Consider the following 18,830-nt stretch of genomic DNA (forward strand, 5'->3'; position numbering starts at 1 on the left):
CAGTTCATGACGCTCACTTGGGAAGGAGGAGGCACTTTAGAGCTTGATTGACAACAGTCTTAAAGTGAAGCAAGGTTGCAGCCATGTAAACTGCCCATCAGGGAATTGAGAACATAAATCCCCATAGTCTGTTTAGGGCAAGCTAAGTAGAAGTGCAGATGGAACACTGCAGATCAAGTCTGAATTTACAATGAGTAATAGGCGCTACTATTTTGCTGATTGAGTTGAGGGAGACAATGTGAATTGCAATAAATCAGAAAAACAAAGGGATCTGAAAGAACTTTCCAAGTGGGTTCGGAATCCAGCTAGTGTGTTGCTTTAGTGTTCTCCTTTACGTTTCTTAAACAGATTACATGCTTCTTCCTTCATGGTGCATAGCATTGAACGCGAGTTGTTTTGTTTCCTACCAGAACGTGCAGTAACATGATAGACGGCAGCCGATGAGTGATTATTTCAGTCCTAATATGCCTTCTCTTTAAAAATTTCTTCTAGGCTGGAACCCAAATCAGCATGGCAGACACATCATTTTGCACTGACGTTTACACCATGTGGTATAACTTGCTGCCATGCAAACAAACTCCTGTGCAAAAAAACAAAGAAGAATCTGAGGATCCCATTCTCTCCCTTAGCAAGCAGCTCTCAGGATGTCTAGACCTGGTAAGACACAATGCACACTTTTTCTTTTCTTCATTCAATTATAATCGTGTATGGAGTTATTGATGCAAGGCCTATTGCGCACACCACTAACCATCACTTTTTTATGAGATACAAAAGTCTGAGAACATCTAGAGCCAGCATGATTCTTGGTCTACAATATAAAGAATGGGTTGCAAGACCAACCTTTGGCTTTAGCTCCAAACACGACCAGCTCAAAGTCCATGTAGGTCAACGCAACAATGGTGTCGGCCTTTTGATGGTGGGATTCACTATGCCCCTTCTTCCACGGCTTGGCCTGTGTTTTGAGTGCAGTTAAAGGATGCACAGTAGCTCACTATGTATGCCTTGAATGTTTTCAGACAAGTGATCGTTCCTGCAGTCTTAAAGGCTCAATACCCTGTAGCACATGCATATAGGTAGTGTGAGCAAAGCTTCTAGTTCCTTAATTACATTTTTTAAGTTAGGAAAGTCAATTCTTAAAATATACTTTCTTTGTTATGTGGCTTGCAGTATGATATGCAAGTAATAAGATGAGGCCATATATTGCAATGTGCAGTACAGAAGATACACGCATGGGTCATCTAAACGCCAGGTCTCCACTTCATTTATTTTTAAGCACAGGTTGTATTTCTGTGTGCAATAGTGGTTCGTAGCCTTTTGACTTCTGTGACCCCCACTGAATTACTACTTGACGCCGCGGGCCTCGGCCTAAGCAATTTTTACGATTTGGACCTCAACACTATACACAAATACAGAAACAAGTATACTGAAATTAATTATGTAATAGTGTATTTAATATTCACAAACAAAACAATATATTAAAATCAACATTTTAATCGAAGGTTTGAGCATGTCAACATTTCGTTTTTTTCTAAACTACGTGCTATGCTAGAATGTAGCATATCACTTTGTCTTTTTTGCTCCCAACACATTCTCTCTTTTTGTCAGCACATACCAGTGTTTGACTTGAGGCCGCCAATCATCCATTCTAGATTCTGTTTGCTGTCCTTACACTTTCACGAATTAAGCTAAGGATACCAACTTTATTTCCATTCAATTGTGCATTTTTTCCAACTGAGCGCTTATCTTAAAAGTGCAGGGGCGACTCCTCCGCTAAGGTGGAGGAGCGTCGCCCCACTGCCCTTTGAGCAGGGAAAATAAAATGATAATAACATAGTTATTATCATTTTATTTTTCGCATGTTCGGGGCTTGGTTAGGGCAGGTCGGGGCTTGAGGCACAGTGGGAGGAGTGGTTTGTGCACATTAAGTGCACATGATTGTTTGGCCAGCTGTCTGGGACCAGCCAAACAGTCATGCGTACTTAGCATGTTCTCCACCAGGGTGTATTACATAGCCTGGTGGAGAATATGTCCAGGTCGCCAGTCCCCATCTGAGCACCGATCTACAGTGCTCAGGCCAATCACAATGCTGCATTGCAGCGTTGTGATTGGCTATGGGTAGCCTGGGTGCCTCCTGGTTCCCGGACTCCGGAGCAGCAAGGAGAGATGGCCGGTGGAAGAGGTAAGTTTTTTTTATTTTTTATTGTTAAGCCCCCCTCCCCGCTAACCTCTTCACCCTGCTGCTCCACACTCATTCGCTGCCAGCCGCTCCTGAAAAAGTGAGAGGAGATCTCACTGTCTTTGGGAAAAGGTAATGAAGCATGTCATCAAAATAGTATTTGCTAGTAAAAAGATGCAAGAAAGAATTGGATTTATCAAAAAGGGGGTTATCACCGATAGAACTCTGATATTAAAATACATTGTATTTCGTATATTTGAAATGTCAACACCGTTCAACCAACACTTGTTAAAAGGGGCTATCCAGTGTAGAGAAAAAACGGTTCTCTTTACTCTACTGTACTCTATGTCAGTCCTGGGACACATGAGCCATATGGTTTGGTCTATCCACTTTCATTATCTCCACACTGGTCAAGATGCAGAATGGTACCAGATTGCTTTCATTGCGACCCGTATTTTCTCTCCTGAGCTGTGCTACATGGTCTTTCCCTTCTCCCTTTGCTTTACTCTCACAGATTGCTCTTTACCTGACCCTTTTACCTCTCCCTCCAACTGTGTCCTTTCCCTCCTCTCTATCTGATCGATATATGCCTCCCTCTATCTCTTCGTATCCTCCTCTTACTACAGTATGTTATTAATTATTAATATCTTATTTCGACATTGCATTGGCTTTAAAAAGTAAATAAGAAATAATATATATGTACTCTGAAAATTCCAGACTACAACATCTCTTGCTTGTATCTGTTAGTGTGTGTGTGAGTGTGTTTTTGTTTATGGGGCTAGGTTGCAATATATATTAGTTATATTTGAGGCCAAACTCATAAAACCACTAAAATGTGTTAGTTAATGTTTAAGAACCCACACAACATATGACATAACTCATGTTCGACAGCCATGAACAGAATAACAACATGGCATGAGTTATGTCATATATTGTGTGCTTTCTTAAACATAATCTGGCCACCACGTCATGCCAGTGCCCTGCTCCCACACCACCAAAGTCAACCGCCCACCAGATTACGAGTTTTCTCGTCTGGACGTGGCGCGTTTGTCCTAAAAAGGCACCACAATGGGAGCGGCTAAGGCTGTTCCTTCACGTCATGGACTATGCAGACCATGCCATGCTGGAAAGGGGGTGCATGCATACACGGGGGCACAACAAGTGCCCCAATGCATGCATCCCCCGTGCACAGGAAGCAACAGAGGGCCCATTTGTTTCCCCGCCGCAAGCCTTTTGCCATGAAAAGGTTGGGGGTGGGAAACTCGTAATATGCTTGGCTGTCCTGCAGCAGCACCGTCAAGCACATTGCCGCAAGACCGCTAGGGCTCACGGATCCATGGCAGTTGCAGCTGTCCCAAATGGTCCGACCGCCGTACTCAAAATACGGCGGACGGATCGCTGGTGTGGCGGTCCCTGACCACCACTGCACCTCCATCACTGTTTCAGCAGTTGGATGGACCGCCGAACTCTTAATTAGGCCATTGGTCTGCATTGTGGGTTAGAAGTATACCTATAGTATTATAGTGGTTTATTGGTGCATAAGGAGGATTCAGGCACTTTAGGTAAGTATGTAAAGCTAGGAAAAAGTAGTTTTATTACATCAAATATTTTTTCGGTCTCGCCTACGTAGCTCGCATGCGTTGCATAGGAGGAGACCTCTTGTAATCGATTCGGATTTTAGGCCAAAAACGTGCACATATTGTATTGCTTTCAATGGCAACGCGTGTTCGTTTGGCGTTTCCCTTGCGGGAGCGAGCTTTGAAACCATCTGTTTGTAATTAACTTCCAACCAGATGGTGGCCTTGCTCGCGCCCGCTAGGGAAACGCTGTGTTTCCTCTGGGCCACACTCCCCCCACCCCTCCCACTTGGTTTATTGCCTCCTGTCACATGCCCGTCCTCATCTTAACCTGCCTCCCTTCTCACACGCTTTCCTTCCCCCTTCTTTCTGTTTCTCCTGCTCTTTCCCCTAGCTGCCTCTTCTCTCCCACTCCTTTACTGAGCATTTTTCTCTTTTCCTTTACTTTTGCTTCCCTTTACTTTTTCACTGCCTCTCTCCCGTTTCCTTTCTTGTTCTGTTTTCCCCTATTTTGTTTCTTCTCCTTTCTCTTGTGTTACCTACTTTTCCCTCTCTCGACTTTCTCTCTTCCTCCACCCTCTCTCCTCCTCTCTCTCCACCTCTCTACCTCTCTTGCTACCTCTCTCTCTACCTGTCCCTCTCTCTCTACCTCTCTTCCTCCACCCTCTCTCTCTCTCTCTACCTCTCTCTCTACCTCTCTACCTCTCTCTCTCTACCTCTCTCTCTCTACCTATCTCTCTACATCTCTCTCTACCTCTTTCTCTCTCCCTCTCTCTACCTCTCTCTCTACCTCTCTTCTTCTCTCTCTCTCTACCTCTCTCTCTCCACCTCTCTACCTCTCTCTCTCCACCTCTACCGCTCTCTCGCTACCTCTCTACCTCTCTCTCTATCTCTCTACCTCTCTCTCTCTACCTCTCTCTCTCTACCTCTCTCTCCCTACCTCTCTCCCTACCTCTCTCTCTCTACCTCTACCTCTCTACCTCTACCTCTCTACCTCTCAACCTCTCTACCTCTCGCTCTACCTCTCTAACTCTCTACCTCTCTACCTCTCTCTCTACCTATCTACCTCTCGCTACCTCTCTACCTCTCGCTCTACCTCTCTCGCTCTACCTCTCTCGCTCTACCTCTCTACCTTTCTACACCTCTCTACACCACTCTCTACCTCTACCTCTCTCTCTACCTCTCTACCTCTCTATCTCTACCTCTACACCTCTCTCTACCTCTCTACCTGTCTACCGCTCTCTCTCTACCTCTCTCTCTCTACCTCTCACTACCTCTCTACCTCTCACTACCTCTCTATCTACCTCTCTACCTCTCTCTCTACCTCTCTCTCTCTCTCTACCTCTACCTCTCTCTCTACCTCTCTCTACCCCTCTCTACCTTTCTCTGTCTTTCTCTACCTCTCTACTTCTCTCTCTACCTCTCTCCATCTACCTCTCTACCTCTACCTCTCTCTCTACATCTCTCTCTCTACATCTCTCTCTCTACCTCTCTCTACCTCTCTCTCTACCTCTCTCTCTACCTCTCTCGCTCTACCTCTCTCTCTACCTCTCTACCTATCTCTACCTCTCTCTACCCCTCTCTACCTTTCTCTGTCTTTCTCTACCTCTCTACCTCTCCCTCTACCTCTCTACCTCTACCTCTCTCTACCTCTCTTTCTCTACCTCTCTCTCTCTACCTCAATACCTCTCTCTACCCCTCTACCTCTCCCTATCTCTACCTTTCTCTCTCTACCTCTCTCTGCCTCTCTCTACCTCTCTACGTCTTTCTACCTCTCTACCTCTCTCTCTACCTCTCTCGCTCTGCCTCTCTCTACCTCTCTACACCTCTCTCTAACTGACTACCTCTCTCTCTCTACCTCTCTCTCTCTACCTCTCTCTCTACCTCTCACTACCTCTCTACCTCTCACTACCTCTCTCTCTACCTCTCTACCTCTACCTCTCTCTCTACATCTCTCTCTCTACCTCTCTCTACCCCTCTCTGTCTTTCTCTACCTCGCTACCTCTCTCTCTACCTCTCTTTACCTCTCTCCATCTACCTCTCTACCTCTCCCTCTACCTCTCTACCTCTCTCTACCCCTCTACCTCTCCATGCACCTCTCTATCTCTACCTCTCTACCTCTTTCTACCTATCTACCTCTCTCTCTACCTCTCTCCCTCTACCTCTCTACCTCACTCTACCTCTCTACCTCTGTACCTCGCTACTTCTCCCTACCTCTCTCTCTACCTCTCTGCCTATCTCTCTACCTCTACCTCTCTACCTCTCTCTCTCTACCTCTCTCTCTCTACTTCTCTACCTCTCTCTACTTCTTTACCTCCCTACCTCTCTCTACCTCTCTCTCTACCTCTCTCTCTACTTCTCTCTCTCTCTACCTCTCTCTCTCTACTTCTCTCCCTCTCTACCTCTCTCCACTTCTCTCCCTCTCTACCTCTCTCCCTCTACCTCTCTACCTCGCTACCTCCCTCTCTCTCTACCTCTACCTCTCTCTACCTCTCTACCTCTCTCTCTACCTCTCTACCTCTATCTTTCACTCTACCTCTCCCTCTACCTCTCTACCTCTCCCTCTACCTCTCTACCTCTATTTCTCTACCTCTCTCTCTCTACCTCTCTACCTCTCTCTCTCTCTCTACCTCTCTCTCTACCTCTATATCTCTCTCACTCTACCTCTCTCTACCTCTCTCCCTCTACCTCTCTACACCTCTCTACCTCTCTATACCTCCCTACCTCTCTCTCTCTACCTCTCTTTACCTCTCTCTCTATCTACATCTCTACCACTCTCTCTACCTCTCTTTCTCTAACTCTGTACCTCTTTCTCTACCTCTCGACCTCTCTACCTCTCTCTCTACCTCTCTCTCTCTCTCTCTCTCTCTCTACCTCTCTCTCTCTCTACCTCTCTCTCTCTACCTCTCTCGCTCTACCTCTCTACTTCTCTCTACCTCTCTACCTCTCCCTCTCTACCTCCCCCTACCTCTCTCTACTTCTCTTCCTCTCCACCTCTCTCTACCCCTCTACCTTGCTACCACTCTACCTCTCTACACCTCCCTACACCTCTCTACCTCTCTCTCTACCTCTCTCTCTACCTCTCTACCTCTACCTCTCTCCCTCTACCTCTCTACCTCTCTACCTCTCTCTACCTCTCTCTCTACCTCCCTCTATATACCTCCCTACCTCTCTCTCTCTACCTCTCTACCTCTCTCCACCTCTCTCTCTATCTACCTCTCTACCACTCTCTCTACCTCTCTTTCTCTACCTCTGTACCTCTCCCTCTACCTCTACCTCTCGACCTCTCTACCTCTCTACCTCTCTCTCTACCTCCCTCTCTCTACCTCTCTCTCTCTACCTCTACCCCTCTCTACCTCTCTCTACCTCTCTACCTCTCCCTGTACCTCTCCACCTCTCTCTACCTCTCTCTACTTCTCTTCCTCTCCACCTCTCTCTAGCCCTCTACCCCTCTACCTCGCTACCGCTCTACCTCTCTACATCGCTCTACACCTCTCTACCTCTCTACACCTCTCTACCTCTCTACCCATCTCTACCCCTCTCTACCTCTCTACACCTCTCTACCTCCCTACCTCCCTACCTCCCTACCTCCCTACCTCTCTGCCTCTCTACCTCTCTACCTCTCTGCCTCTCTACCTCTCTGCCTCTCTACCACTCTCTCTACCTCTCTCTCTCTCTACCTCTATACCTCTCTCTCTACCTCTCTCTACCTCTCTCTACCTCTCTCTCTACCTCTTTACCTCCCTACCTCTGTCTACCTCTCTCTACCTCCCTCTACCTCTCTACCTCTCTCTACCTTTCTACCTTTCTCTATCTCTACCCCTCCACCTCTCTACCTCTTTTACCTCTCTACCTCTCTCTACCTCTCTCTTCCTCTCTACGTCTCTCTCCCTCTCTACCTCTCTCTCCCTCTCTACCTCTCTCTCTCTCTCTACCGATCAACCTCTCTCCCTACCTCTCTCTCTCTACCTCTCTCTCTACCTCCCTCTACCTCTATACCCCTCTCTACCTCTCTACCTCTCTCTACCTCTCTCTACCTCTCTCTTTACCTCTCTCTCTACCTCTCTCTCTAACTCTCTACCTCTTTACCTCTCTCTCTACACCTCTCTACCTCTCTACCTCTCTACCTCTCTACCCCTCTCTACCCCTCTCTACCCCTCTCTACCCCTCTTTACCTCTCTCTCTACCCCTCTCTCTACCTCTCTCTCTCTACCTCTCTCTCTACCTCTCTCTTTACCTCTCTCTCTACCACTCTCTCTACCTCTACCTCACTACCTCTCTACCTCTCCCTCTCTCCCTCTCTCTCTCCCTCTCTCCCTCTCTCCCTCTCTCTCTCTATCTCTCTCTACCTCTCTCTACCTCTTTACCTCTCTCTCTACCTCTCTACCTCTCTCTCCCTCTACCTCTCTACCTCTACCTCTCTACCCCTCTCTACCTCTCTCTACCTCTCTCTACCTCTCTCTCTCTACCTCTCTATCTCTACTTCTCTACCTCTCTCTACCTCTCTACCTCTGTACACCTCTCTCTCTACACCTCTCTCTCTACCCTTCTCTCTACACACTTCTCTCTACCCCTCTCTCTCTCTCTACACCCCATCTCTACCTCTCTCTCTACACCTTTCTCTACACCTTTCTCTACACCTTTCTCTACACCTTTCTCTACACCTCTCTCTACACCTCTCTCTACACCTCTCTCTCTACACCTCTCTCTCTACACCTCTCTCTCTACACCTCTCTCTCTCTACACCTCTCTACACACCTCTCTCTACACACCTCTCTCTACACACTTCTTTCTACACACCTCTCTCTCTCTCTCTCTACACACCTCTCTCGCTCTCTCTACACACCTCTCTCTCTCTCTCTCTCTATACACCTCTCTCTCTCCACCTCTAAGTGGCAGTCGGAGCCTGATAGCACTGCTTGTCCTTTAAAAAAAACAAGCATTGGCATAGCCAATAGGTCTTGCCTTTGGGACCTTATAAGTGTTTAGTTATGCAGTACAATATCCTTGGTGCAACAACATCAAGTGTTGCATGGCTAAACACTTATAAGTTCCCAATGGCGAGACCTATTGGCTATGCCAATGCTTGTTAGAAAGTGCTGCAGAACTACCTAGAAAGTACTGCGTAACTGCAAACATTAAAAAAAAATGTACATCTGTAAAATACTGAAAAATACACTGTACTACACTATATTTCACAAATATAGTTTACTACAGTGAATTTTTGATTTTTTACATATTTCGTTTTTTTAAGCAAGATTACGGTGTAACATGGTCCTATCTAGAAAGCAGTGCAACACTTACAGAAATTAAAAGACAAATACAATTTGTAAATAAATTATAAATACAGAGTACTACACTATATTTCAGAAATATAGCTTGGTATATGGTATTTTTCTTTTTTTACTGGCGTACTTTCTAGGTACTAGTGTAGTACTGTGTAAATCCTTTTTTTTTTTAACTATTAGGCAATTTTCCTTATCTTTACATACTTACCTAAACTGCTTAATTCCTTCTTCTTTACTTATAATGCAGTAGAACACTATATTTCCAAGTCAAGTCAATTGGTCTTTATTTCGATTGTCAAATCATTAAAGACATTATACATCGATAAAAAGCTAAAAATTAATAATATAAACCATTAAATTCCATCATATACTAAAATTTGACATGCTAGATCGCAAATATAAAACATTTAACAATAAGAGTAATAAAAACAGAATAAAAAAGATTTACATAGAGCCGTTAATATACCATCTTGGACAACATACGTGATTTTATGAGGAAAAGATCCAAATGCATAAACAATAAGGGATAAGAAAATATTCACTGTTGCATTGACCTTGTCATTTTTGCACGAATTGCCCCAATCCATCCAAGAAATTTAGCGAGAGCTATCGCTATGGACTCACATGTATCTGACTTTAAAATCCTTAGTGCCTCCGCGCCCGACCTAGTGCCAAAATTCAAACAGACTGGTTTAAGCCATCTGTTTCAGGGGGCTTTATAAGCAGGACAAACGAACAGAACATGTGCTATTGTTTCCTTCTGTGATGGGCATGCAATACAATTATCTTCATTCAGGGGGGGCCATTTGCATGTAAAAGACTTGATTGGGAGTGATCCCACTTTGTGCCAATCAACTCTATGACACTCCTCTCTACGACACTTCACTCCATGACACTCCACTCTAGACTATTCCACTCAGTGCTGCTCCACTCTACGCTGTTCCACTCCACCTATGCTATTCCACTCTACGCCACTGCACTGTATGCTATACCACTTTACGCCACTCTGCTCTATGCCACTCCACTCCACACCAGTCAACGCCACTCCACTCTATGCTACTCCACTCTACACTATGCAACGCTACGCCACTTGGCTCTAACCCACTCCACACTACTCAACTACAGTCTACACCACTCCAATCTATGGCTACACTATCCTACTGTAAGCCACTCAACTCTACATTACTCCACGACACTCCACTCTACACAACTCCATGACACTCTACTCTATTCTATTCCACTTTACGCTATTCCACTCAATGCCACTTCATTCTACGTTATTTCACTCTACTTCACTCCACTCTATGCTACTCCACTCTATGCTATTTTACTCTATAGCACTCCACTCTACGCCACCGCAATGTACTTTGTTCCAATTTTCGCCACTTTGATCTCTGACACTTCATCTACACCACTCAACTCAATGACACTCCACTCTTCGTGACTCCACTCTACACTATTCCACTATACGCGACTCCACTCTGCAAGATATCACTCTACACCCAGTAGCGGCTGCCTCAGAACAGGGATGGTGGTGAGGGCGGGGGGGACGAAAAATTATTTAAATAAACTTACCTTCGGCCGCCGTCTCTCCTCCATCCACACTTGGCACTGCAGTAGGAATTGAAGCACCCAGCCTTCCGGACTCTCCCAGCCAAACACTACACTGCATGAGCAGCGTCATGATTGGTCTGAGTGGTTTGTTTGGCCGCTCAGGCAGTGCATGGGAGCCTGGACCTGTTCTCCACTGGGCTGTGCAATACAGCCCAGTGGAGAACATGATAAGTGCACATGACTGTTTGGCCGGTCCAAGAGGGCCAGCCAGTCATGCACAATTAGGGAGTGCAAACCACTGGTCTCTGTGGCCACCTCAGCCCTGCCCCAACCAGATCTTTACTCGACTCTGAGTCCTGCAGGGAAAAATAAAATGATAATAAAGTCTTGTTTTGCAGCATGAATCCTTTTCTGGATTCACATGCAGTGCATTATTCCGCCATCTAGTGGTTGGGTACAGAATAGTCTTTGTTTTTTTTGTTTTTCTTGCTTGGGGCGTTGTCGATCACCAGTTGGTGCTAGGTCCATCCCTTGTGCGACGCCAGACGGTGCCCCCTGAAGTTACTGTGTGTGGCAGCCATCTTCAGATTCTTTTTTCTGCCGTTCAGTCTGGAAGCAAAGAGAGAAACTCCAAAGATTTGGTTGAAATCCCTGAAAGAATCACAGAATTTGAGTGAAAAAAACATCGATCATTAACTGCGAAGACACTGGAGAAGGACCTCTGGACACCCTTTTTTCGTCTGGAGACCCTGACAGAGCAACTATGCAGAAAGATCAACAGAGGGCGAGGTAGGGGGCCATGGAAAATACCCCCTTCGAATTCTGCCCAAGTTGCCACCACAAGTATACACAGCTCGATCCACACGACGTTTGTAACCTCTGCCTGCTGAGGGATCACAAGGATAAGGTCTGCGAGGCCTGTGCAGTGTTCGGGTCAAAGACACTTAAGATACGCCAAAAGCAGAGGGAAGACCATTATGCAGCCATGCTCCAAAGCCAGAAACAACCTTCAGTGAGGGACTAAGGCCTCTCGTGCAACAAGAATGACCAGGGAGTACCTCCATAATCGATTCATGGGGGGCCAGACGTCGAAATCCTTGAAGAGGTCACTGCAAAAGAGGTGTACCACGAAGAAAGCGACAGAGAAGAAGATAGACAAGGGAAGAAACCCCCTACCGTCGGAAACCAAGGGCCACGAAAAGAAGGTGCAAAAGGCAGTCCAGGCTTTGAAGAAAACGATGACCGAGGGTCAGCTGCGACCAAAAGAATCCCACAGATCCCACCTTAGGGATACAGACAAGGGAAGATTGTTGAAATCCACAAAGGCGAGCGTCGAACGAGAGGCCACTAAGGGAAAGACCACACCCTCGGAGCCAGAAACCAGCACACCCAAGAAGAAGATTTCCCCGGCCTAAGACACGGAAAGGACTCTCGAGGTGGAGAAAAAGAAAAGAAGCCACGAACCAGAAATGGCGGCACTCCTTCAATGAAAGAAGGAGTTTGACGAAGCGCTAAAGAATTTAGAATTCCCGCAAAACCCACTGGTGCCGACAAAAATGCAGAAGAAGAGGAAGGTATCCTCGAAGCTCTGGCAACCCCCGAACCACACAAGGAAAACGTCGGAGAACTCGACGCTCCAGAAGAATAGGAAGCCTTGGGGACTTTTGAGCAAGAATGGAACAACTTCGTCACAAAAAGCCCGGAAGAAGAGTTCTGTAGCTACCCCTCGAACGCTTTGCCACCAGACGACATAGCCTTTTACAACAGCCTCATCAAGAGAGAAGCTGATACCTTAGGGGTCCCCTTGAGGAGGAGAAAGGAGTCTCCTGTTTCCTCCTAGAGACTTTGGCACCATCCACCAAAGGGACCCAATACCTCCCAATGCTGCCAAGCATCCTGGAACAGGGCAAGGAGGCTTTCAAGTAGCCTGCCACAGCATAAGGGGTAACCCCAAGGGTGGAGAAAAAATACAAGCCTTCCACTAAAGACCCTAAATACATTCAGGGAAACACAGTGCCAGACTCCATTATTGTCACCACGGCAAGAAGAAGTGGCAACACCCACTCCTCCACTGGTCCACCTCCAGAAAGAGTATGCAAAAGAATGGACATGGTATGGAGAAAGATGGAGATAGAAGCAGCAACGTAATGGCGCATTGCAAACTCCAGTGCTTTCCATAACAGGTATGGCCACCAACAATGGGAGAACATCGAGGAACTGATGAACAAGCATCATACAGGATGGAAAGAACATAGCTAACACCTTCCTGAAATCAGCCCTAGACGCAGCTGATACAGCCAGCAGGCAAATTTGCACAGGCACAACTTTGAGAAAGCTCCGAATATCAGGCTTCAAACAAGAGGCCCAAACCTCAATAATCAACAGGCCCTTCACAGGAGACGCCTTGTTTGGAAGTGAGGTTGATGAATCACTTCAACAAATAAACAAGCATTGGCATAGCCAATAGGTCTCACCTTTGGGACCTTATAAGTGTTTAGATAGAGATATTGACTTTGCCCATGTCTTTAAGCAGTGCTGTACAGAAGTCTGCAGCATGCTGAAAAGTTATAATAAAGAAGTGTCAGAAGCATTTTATTTACCTTATATATGACCAAGAAAGCATTATGTACAACTGAACAACCATATTAAAAAGTATTAACAATAAATAATGTCTTGAGTTTTTTTGTCCTTTTAATGCTGGCGACTTCTATCTGCCTGTCCCAATGGTTGCTTGTTATTTTTTTTTGTTATGGGGCATAAATAGAAGAAGGGTGAAGGTTGGGAAATAGTACCTGTATAACAGTCAGTGAGAGAGTCAGTCAGTTAGTCAGTTAGTCAGTCAGTCAGCGAGAGAGAGTGGGAGAGTCAGTCAGTTGGTCAGAGAATCAGTGAGAGAGAGAGAGAGTGAGTGAGTCAGTTAGTCAGTTAGTGAGAGAGTCAGTCAGTCAGTCAGTGAGAGAGAGTCAGTCAGTGAGAGAGAGTGAGAGACAGAGTCAGTCAGTGAGAGACAGAGAGTCAGTTAGTGAGAGAGCGTCAGAGTCAGTCAGTGAGAGAGAGGGTTAGTCAGTGAGGGAGAGAGAGTTAGAGAGTCAGTCAGTGAGAGAGAGAGTCAGACTGAGAGAGTGAGAGTCAGTGAGAGAGTCAGTCAGTCAGTGAGAGTCAGTCAGTGAGAGAGAGTGAGAGAGTAAATTGAGGAAGATTAAGAGAGTAATAGAGATGAGATCAGCATGACGCGAGAAGGTAGTGGCAGGCATGGAGAGGAACATTACTGAGACAGGGTGGAGTGTGAGGAGCAGCAGTGTAGGAGGGACAAGAAAAGAGTGTGAAGCAAAATGCAGAGGCAGTGGCGGCTGGCCCTGATGGGCATCTAGGCATCCTCCTTTGTTGTGTTCAGGTCCTCCAAAATTAAAGTCCTGTGCTTTCCAACCTTATCCAAGGGAGCCTGTTGTTGATAAGAAAGGAGCTGGTATCAGATCAAAATCCACCGATGCAAAGGACCTAAGGCCTAGAAGGGTGGGTAATTGGCAGGGGTGTCTGGTTTATACCCACGCAAAGGGATCTGTAATTGATTAATATGGGTGGGCGGGACGGGTTCACATCAATTGATGCAAAGAAAAGTCTAATCTTGAAAGGGAGAAAATGGCCAGGGGTCGGAAGTGAACCAGGAACGTATGGGCATTAAATGGAGAAAGGGGCGGGTTCTGGCACCACGATGTAAAGAAACCAGTGATTTATCACAGGAGGCCGTACCGGATTCACACCCACCCATGCACAGAAACATGTAGCCTGTGATGGACGAGTTTTGGGATCAGACACTGACTGATGTAGAGAATGGGTTTCGGGTCCACATCCACCGAGGCACCAGAACCTGTGGCTGATGGTGCAAACTTTACTCTAAAGGGCTCAGCCAGATGTGTGCCTCCTACCTAGCTGGGATAAAACGCCACCTAAACCACAATTACAAAAACTAAAACATGTGACAAGTATTCACCAAGGAGAGAAGACTTGCTGTAGCCCGGAGGCAGGTAAACAGCTTCAGTAGTGATGTCAAACACGCACCTCGCGGGAGGTGTGCGACAGTCTACAGGGGCCGCGGCAACACTTGAAAGCAAAGAGAGCACGGGAACGAAGCTCACAGCGATAAAACACGCCCACACACAAAGAGAGCCAGATAAGCCAGCTCGCTGGGTCAATGCACCTGGTGAAGAGATGACCTCAACCAGGTGCAACTGGAAATACCAGAGTGCTGATCTAGCCTGCCATCTTCTAAGGTCAATGAAACCCGTACCACAGCAGTGCTGTTAGGGAGTTTTAAGAGCTTTGGATATTGGTGGCTATCCACAATTCCAGTTGTAAGTGCAAAGATAGCCCAAAGGCCAACAAACAAAAGACAATGATGCAGCCCAGGGAACTTCCCTCTCTCGCCAGGCTCTTTTATAAAAATGTATTATCGCTTTGATTTTGCATGTCTTGGGGTCACGTAACCCCTAATAAATTACATTATATAGGCAAACTGCACACTGACTGCAAAGGCTAAATAAAACAAGACAACCACTTCTGTCTGAAAAGTATATTCTTAAAAGTAAATTAAAAATCGGATTCGGCTTTGAACCGTGGGTCTATGCGCGGGGCTACACATATCCTGAAATGGCATTTCAAATCTGGCGACTGATGTGGGTAATAAGGGCTCTGGATTATTGTAAATGTCACAGGGATAACAAGTGTGCCGCTATTGAGTCTGGGGCGATATCTGGGTGTAGTGGGATGGCTCACCACAAGTCAATACAGGTTTTGCTAGGGAGTGACATCTCAGACAAAGGTGTGTTACTGGAGCAATTTAGGAACTGAGGGAAACAGAATGCCAGAGGATGGGCATGGAGGTGTGTTTAAAGAGTACAATCGCTTCCAATGGCGCAGTGAATGTGGTGGCTTCGAGGAGCAGTATGTCATACAACTCGCGAAAGCAGTATTTACACACCTCCTGGATGTGCATCATTTACTCACCTAATTCAGACACCCCCCTGCCCTCCAGGGGCGGAGTCGCTTCTCCATGCATTGAGCCCAGTTCTCTGCTTAGCTCGGCCACTGCTTTCTCCCACAGCGCCTGGAATCCGGGAGCTGAGAGCGGAGGGGCTGCCGGGGCGCAGAAGTGACGACACGCGACACCGCCACGTCTGTGAGGGGCGAGCAGGCCCCGCTAGTCTGTCTTCGATGCTGACGGCATCAGGTACCATTACCTGCCAGTCTTTCTTACGTGTCTATAAAGCAGGAGTTTTTCAAAGTGCGGCCAGACAACCCATCACCCGCCCTTCAGATCAGCTCCAAGGGACTTGATGCACGTGTATTTTCACTGTGCCTGGCTGGCTTTAAACCTGTGCTGGAATTGAAACAAGCCCGGAAGTGGTGCGTGCGCACGTGCTAAAAGGAATTTTAAAACAAGAAGAGGTCATCTTTGGTTGAAACAGATGGCCCCTGCGCGCTGCTGCTAATTAAAAACAGATGGCACCCGTCCGCGCTGCTGCTCGCTCCCGAGCTCCCTAGGCCAGGCGAAAGAGAAGGCGGGACATGCACCTGCCTTTGGCCAATTGCGTGCTGTCTTTCTTAGAAAGGCGCATGCAAAGGCCAATAGCGGGTGATAAAAAAAACACACGCATGAGCGTGTGTTCAGGGTTTAAAGCCCTCACTAAAAGCCTCGCAGATCAGCGCATGCGCGCTGGCTCAGGCAAGACCTAAAAAGGACAATGAAACGGCCAGGGCTATGGGAGCCCTACAACAGACGGGCATCTTCAAAAGAGGAGGTTTTAACACCAGAAGACCCAAAGGAAGGGGAGTCTTCTCAACAGGCCAACAACAACTACAAACTCAAGGAGGCGGACAGCAGTCCGGATAACAAGCCTGGCAACAGCAACAAAGGCAGCCCTTTCGGGACAGAGCAAGAGGTAGGGACAACCCTTGAGAGGAAGAGGAAAAACTCCAAGTGACTTGCCCACAACAAAAGCCCCCCATACAACACCAGCGGGAGGCAGAATAGCACAGCACCTACTGCAATGGAAAGACATCACCACAGACAGTTGGATTTTAAATGTGGTACATCACGGGAATTGTATAGAACTAACAAACAAACTCCCACATAACCTACCAAAAAAGTAGAGGTTCCAAGTAACAGAACTCTTACAATTAAGACAAGAAATAAAGTAACTCCTGCAAAAACAAGCAATAGAGAACATAAACAAGGAGGGAACACTTCAAAGGAAACTATTTACCTTACTTCTTGGTACCAAAGCAAGAACTCACGCTTAGACCCATCTTAGAAATCGGATTCATAAACAAATTAATTTGCACCGAGCACTTTAAAATGGCAACACTGCAGGAGGTAATCCTGCAGTTGCAAAAGGGGATTTCATGGCAACAATAGATCTAAAGGACGCCTCTCTGCACCTCCCCATGAACCAAGCTCATAAGGTTCCACGAGAATACTCACTACCAATTCAAGGTACTGCCTTTCAGAAGAAAATCAACACCAAGAGTCTTCAGAAGTGCCTAGCAGTGGTTGTTGCATCCCTACGTAGGAGAGGAATACACATCTATCTCTACCTAGACGACTGGCTGGTGAAGGCAAATTCAAAACAAAGATGTTACACACACGTCCATCAGGTGATTACAACACTGCAAACATTGGGGTTTTATATAAACCACAAGAAATCGTCAACAAAGCCAGAACAAGAAAAAACCTTCTGATGAGTAAGATTGAACCCCAAGGTTACATGGGCATACCTGACCCAAAGAAGAATACAAGCCATCAAACAAGAAACTCACCTTTACGAGAAGGGTCAGTCTCTGACAGTGAAGATGGTCATGAAGCTCATGGGCATGATAGCATCATGCATCCACCCTCATTATTCATGCACGCCTCCACATGCCCCCTCTCCAAGAGTGGCTATGCAACAGTTGGTTACAAACCACAGGGAGTTGCGAGGATCTAGTGGTTGTAACAGAAAAGGTTCAGATGGAGATACAGTGGTGGGCATCCAAGAACATAACACTAGGCAGACCTTTCAAAATACCAACTCCCTCAGTGATTATCATAACAGATGCATCCCACAAGGGTTGGGGAGCACATTCAGGAAACCTGAAAGTACGGGGTCAAAGGAACAGTGCACACTCTAGAAAGCACATCAACTTCCTAGAGATAAAGACAGTGTTCCTGGCACTAAAGACATTCCAAGCCCACATAGGAAGGAAGACCGCATTAATTCAAACAGACAACACCACAACTATGTTTTACCTCATCAAACAGGGAGGAACTAAATCATTCACCCTTTGCAAACTAGCTCAAGAAATATGGAATTATGCCAATTCAAGGAAAATCAGCCTACAGACAATGCACCTGCCAGAAAAGGACAACACTGAAGCGGATCAACTCAGCAGACAGAACAGCAGTTTGCACGACTGGGAGATAAAACAAACGAGCCTGCAAAATGTCTTCAACCTCTGGGTAACACCAGACATAGACCTATTCGCAACAATGAAGAACAAGAAATGCCAATCCTTCGCCTCCTTGTTTCAACACCACCTATCAAAAGGGAATGCCCTGTCACTAAACTGGTCAGGTTCATTTGAATACACTTTCCCCCCAATTCCCCTACTACAAATGGTTCTGAGGAAAGCCAGACAACCAGGAACAAACCTAATACTCATAAGGCCTCAATAGGCAAGACAACCTGGGACTCAAGCCTACTTGAACTGTCCAGAGGGCAACTGATCAAGCTTAAGGCAGACAAGGACCTCCTCACAATGCAAAGGAGGCAAATCTTTCACCCAGAACCAGCGACTCTCAGCCTAACAGCCTGGCGCCTGAATACATAGAGTTCAAACATTTAAACTTGCCGCAAAACAATGGAAATACTAACGGAGGTAAGAAAAAAGATCTCAAGACAATGCTACACAGCTACATGGAAACGGTACACAATATGGTGCACAAGAAACAATACCCCAAGCTAAATTTCCACACAAGAAACAGTGCTCATATATCTGACACACTTGCTTGACAGTAACATCAACTACTCAAGCCTCACCTGGCAGCAATTGTAGCCTACACCATGTGAAATTCACATAAAAGTTTCTTCACAGCACCAGTCATTAAAAGATTCCTTAAGGGGTCCAAGAGGAATGCACCCCCAAAAAAGGCTCCAGCCCCATTGTGGAGCTTAAACACTGTCCTAACACAACTAATGA

The 18,830-nt window shown here is 46.3% G+C and overlaps 1 protein-coding gene across 1 annotated transcript in view; it reads left to right on the forward strand.

The window, feature by feature from the left end:
• WWC2 (WW and C2 domain containing 2) overlaps window positions 1-18,830 on the forward strand; it is an 851,690-nt gene that overhangs the window by 602,271 nt on the left and 230,589 nt on the right. Inside the window, exon 16 of the mRNA XM_085641882.1 lies at window positions 493-657. Coding sequence (XP_085498008.1) covers window positions 493-657 — 165 coding nt within the window. The remainder of the gene's footprint in view (window positions 1-492; window positions 658-18,830) is intronic.

Source organism: Triturus cristatus, chromosome 2_2 (genome assembly GCF_964204655.1).
Source record: "Triturus cristatus chromosome 2_2, aTriCri1.1, whole genome shotgun sequence".
NCBI classification, from domain to species: Eukaryota; Metazoa; Chordata; class Amphibia; order Caudata; family Salamandridae; genus Triturus; species Triturus cristatus.